Here is a 12,218-nt window from a genome sequence, read left to right as displayed (position 1 = left end):
CTACTCTCCGCCCTGCTGCTGCCTCAGGGAGTCAAGCAGGGGGGCCCTGGAACTATGTAGACGTGAGGGGGAGCCAGGTGGTCATGGGGCCTATAGCCAAAGGTTCAAGGGGCCTGGGATTGTCTCCGGGTCTGGTGCAGGATGAAGCAGGGTCCCCTACACAGAGCAGGATGGGCCGGGGTGAGAGTGCTGGAGTGGAAGCCAGGAGCCTCTTCCCTCCTTCCCTCCTTTCAGCAAGTGGCTGTTGAGCATCCTCGCATGCCAGGGCCACGCAAATGCCAGGACACGCGGGACCAGACTCTGGAGCTTATTTGCCAGGCCGGCGGACAACAGTCTACAAACCGCACACAGCAACGAGAACTCTGCAGCCACTGTCATCAGGCTCTGGGCGGGCAGGGGTGAGGCTGTCCAGGCTGGTTCATTGTGGGGAAGTGACGGCAGGGCTGAGACCTGAGAGTCACCAGCAACTAACCAAGGTGAGAGCCCAGGTGCAGGGAAACAGCTGAGCCCTGACACCGTAATGCGCTTCTTATGGACAGGCAGGGGTCCAGCATCGAGGAATCCATACAGCACTCGCAGCAACTCACTCATGAACGAGGAACCCGAGACAGAGAGAGCAGGGGCTGACTTGCAGCCAGGAGGGGCAGAGGCCGGGTCTGAACCAGGAAGCCCGGTCCCTGCACTGCACACCTGTGATGGGCGCGAGGGGATGGCTCTGGCCCTTTCCAGGAGACTGCCGTACCTATTACTAGAAGGCCGGGCTCTGCTCAAAGCACTTGTTTTACCTTTTTAAATTCTAAGAACAACACTCAATCAGAGGGAGGCACTCTTTACTATCATCACCCCATTTTTTAGAGGTACAACCCAAAGCACAGAGAGGTTAAACAACTCGCCCAACATCACATGGCCAGTAACTTAGAGCGGCAATCTGGCTCCAGAGCCTGTGCTCCTAGGTCTGACTGCATAGGGCCGTGTGGCTGGACTCGGAACATGAGGGAAGGGGAGCCATGAGGCAAGAGAGGGGGGCAAGGGCTGAGCCCTTCAGGCCTCCGGGACCGCATTAAGCAATTTGGTCTCTGGCCTGAGAACAATGGAAAGTTACTGAAGACTTGTAATTAGGGGGTTGTGGTGATTGTATTTAGAGCTTTTAAAAGGATCACCCCGGCTGCTGTGCAGATGCTGAAAGGGATGGGGCAGGGTGAGGGGGAGCAGGTGTGTTAGGAGGCTCTTGCCACGGCCCAGGTGACTGTGGGCAGCCCCACTGGGGTAGGGCAAGCAGTGATGGAGAGAAGGGGACAGGTCCGCAGGCAGCGGGGCCTGGAGTAGGTATAGCCAGGGGCCAATGCCTCCTCAAATGAAGGGGTGCCGGGGAGGGGAGGGCTTCCTGCATATTGAGTTTGAGGTGCTTTCAAGACATACTGAAGGGGTGGGATGGTGGGTGTAGAGATGGGCCTGCTGCTCTGACAAGATGAAGAACACAGCCATTGCAGCCAGAACAGTCAGTTGCAGCAGGCAGTGAGCTCCCTGTCACTGTGGGTATGTAAGCCTGAGAACCAAGGATATTGTCAGGGCGATTCCCGGGTATAGTTCATAGCTCCCTTTCTCCCAACACTCTGGTTCTACAGAGTGGGGAGAGGCTGGAGGTGGCAGGACCATCCTCTCACCTCCCACATCGCGGAGTCTCCCTCTACCCTTAGGAAACTGCAAATGGCAGCTCATGGGGACCAAGCTCTTCCTGGAAGAGCCCTAGCTAATGCCCCTTGAACCAGCCCCCTCTCTGCAACCTTGTCCCCAGAGGTCCCCCCTCCCGTCCTGCCCCACGGGCCACCTTGCCAGAGTGTGACCTGATGCGGAACACCTCGCAGTGATGGCTTAAGAGGCACCTTCCCGGGGCATCTGCAGCAGAACAAGCACCTGCAGGACTGCAGACCCCTGGACCCTGCAACAGCCTTCTTGGGGAAGATGTGTCCTCAGGGGGCCCTAAGGCCTCCCCGTAACTTAACAGAGAGGCGTGAGCCCCGTGCAGGAGGGCGGGGTGGACAGGAGAGGGGCTGAGTGAAGGGGAGACCAAGGCTGGGCCAGGGCGCTGGGAAGGCCAGAGGCTGGGGTGGGCGTGAGTGGGGAGGAGAGGAAGGGAGGCTGACAAAGCCCAGGCCATGTGGACTCTAGCCATGTGGCTTCAGGAAGACCCACAACAGGCTCTAGCACAGGAGACAGGGGCTCCGTGTGCCCCTGGAAGGCTGTGCCCAGCCTCTCAGGCAGGCAGTTCCTCCCCTTCGTGTGTGGCTTGCCCTTTGAAGGGGAGCCCCTGCTGCCAGCAGCCTGATCCCCACCCTTTCGGCCACCAAGAATCTTCTGCAGGGAGGCCCCCACCCGGGGGCAAGGGGCATTTGGTGTGCAGATGGGTGGGGGGCGTGTCCACAGGGAGCTGCTGCCAGGGTCTGCTGGCGGCACAGACAACACCCAAGAGAGCCAGGGACCCCTGTCTGCCCCAGCCTTCCCAGGCCCTCCTGAGATCCTGGCCTCAGTTTCCCTTGAAGAAGCCTGCTGACTTCCTTTATTTACTGAGGACTCAACAAGCTGCTTCTGAAAGGGACATCATGCAACTAAAAGACATGAGAAGATTCCTGAGACTTCTGAAACCTTCCTCCTGGAGGGCAAACCCTCAGTTGATTTTATTTTTCAAAACCAAAACAAACTCCAAACCCCAAACCCCAAACCCCAAATCCCAAACCAACCTCCTTCTTTAAGCTCCCTAGACTTTCAATCTGTGCATTGTGTGGTAGCACTTTTACGGACACCTCATCGTGACCCTCATTCCTGCCGGCACCAGCTTCTCGGCACTGTCTGGGACCCAGGTGAGGGGTCTGGGTTCAGTCGCGTGGGATGCCCCTAAAGTCTGTCTTTCTCTGTCTCAGGGGCTTCCAGCCATGCTTGTTAAACACCCCACTGCAAGACCCTACCCATGGCATTCACTTCGGGATTTAGGGGAGGGGGTCAGCCTCGGTGTGTTGCTCCCAGCTGACACTCTGTAGCCAGGGCCAGGTCTTCGAGCGTGTGCAGATATGAGAGTAACTTTAAAGAGTCCAGTTGTGGATGCCTGGGTAGTTCAGTCAGTTAAGCATCTGCCTGAGGCCCAGGTCACAATCCTGGGGTCCTGGGATCGAGCCACGCTTCAAGCATCCTGCTCAGCGAGGAGTCTGCTTCTCTCTCTCCACCCTGCTCATGGTCTATCACTCCCCCGCCCCTCTCTCTCTCTGTCTCTTTCAAATAAATACAAATCTTTAAAGAGTTCAGTTGCTACAGAGCTTCTACCCCTGTCTTTCTCCAAAAAGAGACATTCAGGTGGCTGCACAGACAGGCAGCCAGACACGTATTACACCGTAAAGCGGCTGCAAGTAAGGGGAACAACGAATAAGCTAGGGCAGGGTGATAAACAGGAACTGGGATTGGCGCTTACACAGAAACTTCTGCTGGAGGACTAGCCGGTATCACGGGCTGAAACCCAGATTTGGTGCTAAGCTTTAAGTGCCCGAGAGACAAGAGCCGATCCATCCCTCCTGGGAAGTCAAGCATTCTGGAAACCAAGGCTGGACGGGGATTTCCCTGACTCCTCCTCACCGAGGCCTGATGTCACAAGCAGTATCCTCTGTGTCATCTTACAGCAAAGATGGTAACGCAGGCCTGATCCCAAGTCAGTTTAGTCAACACCACCCCTGAGGGAGCTGAACCAGACTGAACAGGTCCCTAGCCCCTGGTCTGTATGACCTGCCTCAGCTGACTTAGTAGGGTTTGGCACTTTATACAGATGGTGTATACTAGTGGCTTTAGAGTGCCAGCTCTGGGGCCACACTGCTTGGGTTCAAGGCCTGGCTCTGCTACTCACTAGCTGTGTGACCTGGGGAAAGTCTCTTAACTTCTCTGGGCCTCCATTTGTCTCTTCTGTAGGAATATAAAATATAAAATTGAAAAAAATTATAAATCTTTAACCACTTCAGAGGATCATTTTGAGAATTAAATGAATTAAAAGATGGTAGAAATCTTTGAACAGTGCTCCATAAATACTAGTAAATACTAGCTAATAATAAAACTTAGGGGCAAGGTACAACCCCGTCTTACCTCCTCCTCTGATGCTGAGGCAGGTGGTCATGATTGTAGCTGCTAATAACTGAATGATTTCATTTAATCCCGCAACCACCTGTGAGGAGGATGTTGCGGTCCTCATTTTCCAGATCGGGACGCTGAAGCTCAGGTCACACAACCAGTGAGTGGCAGAGGTTCAAGTGACAACACATGCCGTGGACTTGCCCAATTCACTGTTTTGCCCAAACCAGGAATGTGCCGGGCAGCCTGGGCAGGTGAAGAGGAAGCTCCTGACCGTGGGGAGGAGGGGATGGGAGGGGACGGGAGGGGATGGACGCCCTCAGCTGCTCTGTCCAGGTGGGGACACAGCACACTGAACCAGCCCCACTCTCCCAGCCTGCCCCAGGAGGCAGCCCTGACTTAGGAGGAGCTAATCATTTCCTCTTCTGCTGGTCGCTGTGAGACACCCACCTCCAGGGCGCACCCCTGAGCAGACGCTGAGCACACCGCAGGGTCTGGGGCTGGGGGTGTGAGCAGGGCAGCCAACTGAGCCGGCTTCACCAGCCTCTAGCAGAGGGACCTTAAGCCAGCGACGAAGTACTAAGGGTGGTCTACACGCTGCGCTTAGGCTCAGTCCAGGTCCTGGAGGCAGTGAGCCCTTAACCCCGCCATGGGATCGTGTGTGATCCATTGCAGAGACAGGATATTTAAAAGCAATGGAGAGAATTGGCTGCACGATGCACTTGGGGCCGAGCCACGGATGGCAAATAGATGCTCCCCGCACACTGACTCTAATAGACGGGGCGGGGCAGTCTGGAGTGCTGTGTTGAGAAGGATCCTGAGGCCCACCTAGGCTCACGGGGAATGTGTTCAGGGGTTAGGAATGACTGCCGTGGTTCTGGGACAAGAGAAGGCAGCACAGACCACGTCTACACTTACTTTGCAAGTTCTGCAGGAAGTCAGAGCAGGGAGAGAGCCCATTTTGGGTTGGAGTGGTCTGAGGAAGGCTTTCCAGAGGGCACCGGGGCAAGCTGAAGATGATTAGGAGTAAGGGAAAAAAGACATCTTTCTGAGAGCGTCAAATGGTGAGACATTACTCAAGGCAGACGGCATCTTGTCTCAGATGCTTTGACTTTCCCGCCACCCTCCTAGGAGGGTTGGCGACTTAATGAGGTCCTCAGTCTGGTCCGGAGCTACCTGCTAGTTTTAAGATCTTTGGAGAACCTGTAAAACATTAACAACTCTCCCTGGCATTATCTGTAATAAATATCGCTCTGTATTTTTCTTTTAACTGAGAGTCAAGATCAAGAACACCAACTCTCACAAGTTAATGGTCGTTTCCCGGAGAAGTGTTGAGAAGGATTCTGAAGCCGCACTAGACTTTCAATCTGTGCATTGTGTGGTAGCACGAGCTTAAAGAGAAAGTGTGCCGCAATTGATTAACAATGCCTGCTGAGGCCAGGGACTGGGGAGTGGAGAGCACGCAAGCAGCGTCTTTGCCACCACTTGATCAGACAATTAATTATAGTCTGGAAGGGAGAAGGTGTGGTGTGGAACCTGGTTTCGGAGCCTCCAGACCTGTTTTCTTATCTGTAAGAGAGGGGGCTGGGACTGAGAGGCTCTGAGGATCTTCCCTCCCTTAACTCCCACAAGACCGCTCATGCACTTACTGCATGCGGAGTCAGACACAGTGGCTGGCTGCATGGCTGGCTGCATGTGAGGGCACCTGGACTCGGGGTTTGTCTGATGACTGAGGCCCAGGCTGCTGTGATCTACAGGCTACGCCCCCAGGAGCACATACGTCCCCTGGAAGACCCCGCTCCTGTCCTCTTTCCAGCATTTCAACCATAGGAGACTGAGATGGGACTCCCCCATCCGGAGCCCCAGTCTTGCAGACACTGCTTTGATCTCTCCCCTGAATGCTCCTCTGGAAAAAAAAACACACAATAAAAGGCCCCTGTCTACACCCTATAAATGTGAGCCATTCCTGTTACAGTGGTTGGCATTGTTATGTTTAGGGATGAGAGAGTCTGCCTGGGGTTCCTCAACATTTTAGCCTGGAAGTTTCAGCCCCCACCCCACCCCCACACCACCATCAGGAAATTCCTAGAGGTGGAAAATGCCCTTAACACCCAAAGGATTGGATCATAGAGAGCGGAGTGGGAGGGTGGGGTGGTACAGTGACATCAGTCTTCTCATCCGTAAAATGGGACAATGAGAGCATCAGTCCCTTAGGGAGGCTGTGAGGACTGAAAGAGGCCTCGCACACAGCACCGGCTGCTGTATGTACCACATAAACACGAGCCGTTCCCATGGGGGGGGCGTTACTCCTACTGTCAGGGAAGGGGAATCTGCTCAGCACCCCCCAATGCCCAACGGCTGCTGACACCATTGCTCCCGCTTGGCCTGGATTTGGCTATTTTAACCTCCAGTCCCTTCTCTTTCATGCACACCCTCTGCCCAGCCCCGGGTGACATCTGATTTCCTCCATTTGGGACATACCAGTTTCTTTCTTTACAGCAAGCAAATCAAGCAACAGGCAGCTGGAGCGCTCATTAAGGGTCCCAGCCCAGGAGAGAGGCACCAACAGGGGAAGAGTTGGGGCCTGAGGTCTGGAAGCCACACTACCAGCTCCCCATAAGCTGGCGCCCCGCCCCCATGCTCCTCTCTCCCCTCTGAGCCTCCGCTGGGTGGCCAGGCCCCTCAGATCCAGGCCTTCTGCCGGCATCTGCCTCTGGCCGGCCTCCTTTCCAGCTCCTCTCCCACTGGGTTCCCTCGGCCTGGCCTTCCGCCTGCTTCTCAGATTCGTCTCTGCCCAGCAGGCCGCATTCCCCGCTGGGATGGGTGGCGTGCACGTGCCCCTGGGTTCCTGCCTCCAGGCCGACGCCTGGGCTGCATGTCTCACCAGGACGGCCCTGTTCAATGCCCTTCCTCCTCTGCTCCAAGACAGCTTGCCTGCTCCAGAGCCCAGGGAGCCTTCTGGAAGCCCTCATATGGGCCTGGGACCGGGGCAGGGCCTTTGGTGGCGGCACTTCCTAGGGCATCCTCCCATCTGCCATCTCCCCAGACTCTCCTGTGCGCACCCAAGAGGGGGTCAGAGAAGGAGCCTGAGGTTCAGGGGAATGGCGTGGCTTGCTGAAGGCCACACGGCTGCCAAAGCCCTGCTGGCATCCTGGGTTTGGGGCGCCTACACTCACGGGGTGTCTGTGTGCCCTTTGGAGCAGGAATTGTCTGTATGTAATGTCACGGAATCACGCTGCTAAGGAAACCACTTCCCCGGCTCTCCTCTGCCTTTTCTTCTCACTGGGGGCCCCGGTCCCACTTCTCGGCTTCTCCCCATCCGCACCTTTGCCCTTTGCTCAGACCTGGAGGAGCACACCTTTCCTGGCCCAGAAGTAGCTCCCTCCTAGGGCAGAGCTGTCCCACAGAACTTTCTCTGATGATGTGTATGCTCTATATCTGCACTGCCCAACTGGTAGCCACTAGCCTTGGGCGTCTCTTGAGCACCGACCTGAAATGTGGCTAGTGCGACATTTTTCAATTTTATTGAAATCAACTGAACTTTCAATTTTATTTGATTTTAGTTACTATAATGAGTCACGGTGGAACTGTACTGGATGGTGCAGCCCTTAGAGTGTCCCTCCCTGAAGCCTGGGCCCGTAGGCCCCACCCAGGGGGGTGCCTTCCAGGGCCACCTCCCCACAGAGGAGGCTGCCCACACCTCCACCCACAGGACCAGACCTCCCTCTGGCTCCAGGGCCCTCTGCTACTGCCCCCAGTGACCCCCCTGCAGCCATCGTCCCTGTTCACCCCATCCTGTCCCTCCCTGCAGTCCAGTCCCAGCCTCAGCCCCCTGTGGCCTGTGCCAGCCTCTTGTTTGGCCTTCCTGCTCTGCCCTGCTCTCCCTCCCACTCCAGGGACACAGCCGCCCCCCCTCCAGCCCTTCCATGGCTCCCCAGTGCTCTCACATAGACCTAACCGTCTCTAAGGGGCCCTGGGTCTCTCCAGCCAGACTTTCCACCTCAGTTCCCCAAGGCAAACCCCTCCCTCTGGCTTCCAACCTTCAGAAGCCGTTCCCTTTGCCCCTTGGAACAAGGCCCCTCCACTCATCCCCTTCTGCCTGGAAGTCTCCGAGTCTCCCTTTAAGACTTCGCTTGAAAATCACTTTCCCAGGAAGCCACTGCTGTCAGGTACGCTGCATGTTAATACGTTCCCCAGACCTCCTCTGCTCCCATCACCCTAGCATTTTTCATATGACATGGTCACTGCCCGGTGACCTATTTGTGCCCTATTTGCCTGCGAGTGTAGGAGAGCAGAAGAGTCCCCCCACCCCTCCACACATGCACACACAGTGCCTGAACCACAGCTGGCTCTCAGGAAGCGTTTGCTGACTGACTGACTGACTGAGAATGGACAAAGGAAGGTGGCAGGACACAGTGAAGAGCACTGGAAGTGGGGTCAGGAACTTTGGCTCTAGTTCTGGATCTTGCCATGTGACCGGGGTAACCTACTGCCCCTCCATGGGTCTTAGTTTCCCCATCTGTCAGATGGGGGTCAGTTCAGATGCTCTGGCAGATGAGAGGTCTAGAAGTCAGCGGGTGCACAGGAAGCCACAGTTTGCAGAGGAGGAATCACACTGCCCAGCCCCCAGGCCCCGCGGGCATGAGACATGACATGGCTAAATCTCAGGGCGAGGAAGCCACGCTCTGGGGCATGCCCTGGCCAGCAGCAGGGGACAGGGAGGGAAGAGGATGGAGAGAGGCACTGAGCTGAGCTTCCAGGGTCAGATCCTTGCCCCTCAGCAGCCAGGGCCCCTGAGATACATGGGGGGAGCCCTCACTGCCCCGACACCATCTCCACCACCCAGCCAGCCCTGCGTGCATTCTCAGACAGCTGACAGAGGCCGCTGGCTCAGGCAGTTGAGCCCAGACACTTCCCAGGGGACTTGTGGGTGGCCCGCCAGAGTCCTGGGTCCCCTGGGTTCTGGCAGGGCATGGGAATGAGCTGCTGGCAGCAGCCATGGGTGCACGTCTGGTATCAGTAAACTTGCACTGGGGCCACCCTCTCTGGTCCTGTGACCTTCATCTCCTTGACCACACCAGAGACCTGCTTTGGCAACTCTCAGCCTTCGCCTGGTAGTGGAACCGCAGAGGAGCCGGCTGTAGGGAACTGGAGCGTCATGCCAGAATGGCCACGACCCCAAGCTGGGTTCCAATGCTTGCCACCTGCCATTTCAGGAGCTCAAAGGGGTGAGGGTATTTGCTCCAGGTCACACAGGCTCTAAGTAGCAGTATAGGGATGAAACCACCTCCCTGCTCTTTACTGTTCCACACCACCTCCCAGTAAGTAAGAGGTCCCCTCCAGTTTCTCCCACAGGGAAACCCTCCATGGCCAGCCCGTTCCAGGACCTCTTCCCAGACCACTGCAGCTGTCACCTGTGGATGCTCTCCTTCATTTGAGCCCTGCATCCCTTGTGCCGTCCAGAGCCTCCTAAGTCACCAGGAGTCACCCTCCCACTGGCAGGCTCTTCCTCGGGTGGCACCAGTGAGCCTGCAGGTCCCTCGTTCCTGGGGAGGGTGAGCTCTCTTCATGTCCTCCTAAGAGTGCCATGGCTAAGAAACGCTAATGGCTTTTAATCCACTTAGGTTCAAGGACATTTCAGATTTCAGAAGGGGGTTAAACTCAGCATCCTTTCCCCAGAAAAAAAACACACAAACATAAGATGATGGGGACCATGGATAAGAAACCCGGCTTAGAAACAAGAAGGTGTTTGAGCCCAAGGACTGCTGAACCAGGGAGAGCCACACTTGGGTCCCCTAGCGGCCTGGGGCAGTGGGCAGGGACCAGGACACCAGTCCCTGCAAGGACGGCCCCTTCTGTCCCCCTCAGCCCCTTGGATGACTCACTCCCTCACCCACTCTTCCCGGCTGAACGTGGCAATAAAAATCAGGCAGCGCTGATCCTCAAGGGATGGACGGGGAGGGCCGCGGGGGCCCGGCAAGGCTCAGCCCGGGCCACCGGGCACACATCCCGCCGCGTGGGCGCTGGGCGGCTCTCGCACCGCCTGGCGGGGCGCCGGGAGGGGGAAGTGGGGCCGGGCAGCCTCCGCGCGCCCTGCCTTCCTCCACCTGCCCCGCGCGCCAGGCTCTCTCAGCGCGGGACGCGGGGGGCGCCTGCCGGCGGCGGGGGCGCGAGGATGCCGAGTGCCCGGCAGGGCAGCGTCGGTCCCCGGTCCCCGCCCCCCCTCCCCGCCGGCAGACAGCTCCTGCGGGCCCCGCGCGCACCGCACCGCCTGGAGAGCAAGCGCCCGGCCGCGCCCCGGGCTCGAGTTTGGAGGCTGCGCGAGGGGGCGCCGCGGGAGGGCCGCAAGCCAGCAACAAAGAGCACAGACCTCGTCCAGCAGTTGGTTGACTCGTCCCAAAATAGCCGTCTCCATTTGCTGCTCCCCACGCTCCGCTTCCAGGCGCAGCACCCGGGCCTGCAGCTCGGCCGTCCGAAAGTGGGCGAGCAGGCTGAGCGCCAGCGAGCACAGGGCCAGCGCCAGCAGCCCGCACGCCCCCGCGCTGGGCAGCCGCGCGCAGCGCTCCGCCGGCGCCACCGCCAGCGCCCCCGTCGCGGGCGCGCCCGGCTCCCCCGGGCCGCGGGCACCCGCTGCGGCCGCCTTGCGGGCGCGCTCCGCTGCCATGCCCCCGCGTCTTGAGAACCAATAAATAAATAAATAGAATAAATAAAGGCTGGAGCCGCTGCCCAGAGGCGCGATCCGAGCTGCGGGCAGGGGCGGGGGGGAAATGTCCCTTCCCTTGGCTCCCGGCAGAGGATGGAAAACTGAGCGGCAGGAGGGGGAGAGCCGGGAAGAACCCGCAGCCGGCGGGAATCGGGGTGCAGCCAGGTGCGCAGAAAGTTCCTTCGCAGAAGGTTCCAAGTCCAGGAAGGTTGGGGGAACGGGGAGGCGCTCCCTCTCCGCCCGGTCTCCCCCTGCGGGCGTCTGCGGCGTCCCGGGGCCGGCGCTGCGCCCTCCGTCCTTCTCGGGGTCTCGCGTCTCGGCGGCGCGCGGGTCTCAGTCCCGGGGCGCAGGGGCGCGCGCGGAGGGCCCCATGGGCAGAGGTGGGTCGTGGCCGCGGCCGAGGAGCGCTGGGGCCGATTCCGGCGCCTCTGTAACTTGACACACGAGCTGCGGCTGAACGGATCGGATGAGCAATCCGTGCTACTTCCCAAACTAATCTCTCCCACCCCCCTCCCTCCTCCTCCTCCTCCTCCCCTCCTCTCCTCCACCTCCTGCGGGGCCGACGGCTTGGATTTATTTATTTATGCAAACTCGCCCGGGGTGGGGGGCGTGGTGTGCTGGGCCCCGCCGCCCCAACCGGCCGGCCCGGGAGCCCCTCTCCCGCGCTCCCTGTCCCCTTTGAAGTGACACTCGGGGTTATTTATAGGCAGGAAGGGGGTGTGGAGTGGAGCGGGGGCTTTACTTCTCGCCCTTTCTCCGGATTCACACCGAGGGCCCTCTCCGCCTTCCACCCAAGTCATGGGGCCGGGCATCACTCTGCTTTCTGAAAAGTTGTTGAAAGGCAGCCTTCCCGCCGGATCCTCCGAGGAGCCTGGCTGTCTTATTGTGGGGCACCTGGATGGATCTCCAGATCCTGAGCAGGACGATCTAAATCCCTTGGGTCACTATTGCTCCCACGTCCACGTGCCTCGGTCCCATCCCCTCCCTCCCATCCCAAGCCAGTTTCGCGCTGGGTTCTGAACCTCCTGAGTCCTGCAGCTGCCCCCACCCCCAGCCTTTGGTGGGGCTCATTCCGCCCACCACATCTTTAACATCTTTCTCTGGGGTGAAAAGTCAGTCCTCCAGGGGGCAGCGGAACTGGCCTTCTGTTGTTTTCTTCAGGACCCAGACCTAAGGAGGAGACTAAAACTGAGCAGAAAGGTTCATTCCAAGGTACCTGAGAGTCAGGTCCTGATCCTTCCCCTTCCTGCCCGCCACTGATCTGAGACCCCTCCCAAGCCTCTGCTGTCAGAGCAGCCGCCCAAACACCCCGGCCATCAGAGGTAAGCAATGCTGACAGGGGCACTCGGACTCCCTCCCTGTGCAAGAGTCCTTTAGAGCTAACCTCGCTCCCTCCTGCTGTCATTTCTTT

At 58.4% G+C, this 12,218-nt stretch overlaps 1 protein-coding gene across 17 annotated transcripts in view; it reads right to left on the bottom strand.

Annotated features, from left to right (window-relative positions):
• COL13A1 (collagen type XIII alpha 1 chain) overlaps positions 1-11,251 on the bottom strand; it is a 148,649-nt gene extending 137,398 nt beyond the window's left edge. For 10 of the 17 annotated variants that reach the window (XM_038534173.1, XM_038534181.1, XM_038534175.1 and 7 more), the window contains exon 1: positions 10,475-10,768. In XM_038534173.1, coding sequence (XP_038390101.1) covers positions 10,475-10,768 — 294 coding nt within the window. Of the gene's footprint in view, positions 1-10,474 lie in introns of all 17 variants that reach the window. The other 7 variants (XM_038534174.1, XM_038534187.1, XM_038534172.1 and 4 more) reach the window with 5 other exon arrangements.
• Between the last annotated feature and the right edge of the window lie 967 nt (positions 11,252-12,218).

Source organism: Canis lupus, chromosome 4 (assembly GCF_011100685.1).
Source record: "Canis lupus familiaris isolate Mischka breed German Shepherd chromosome 4, alternate assembly UU_Cfam_GSD_1.0, whole genome shotgun sequence".
NCBI lineage: Eukaryota > Metazoa > Chordata > Mammalia > Carnivora > Canidae > Canis > Canis lupus.
The sequence above is the reverse complement of the archived record's forward strand: the minus strand, read 5'-3'. Positions and strand labels throughout refer to the sequence as shown.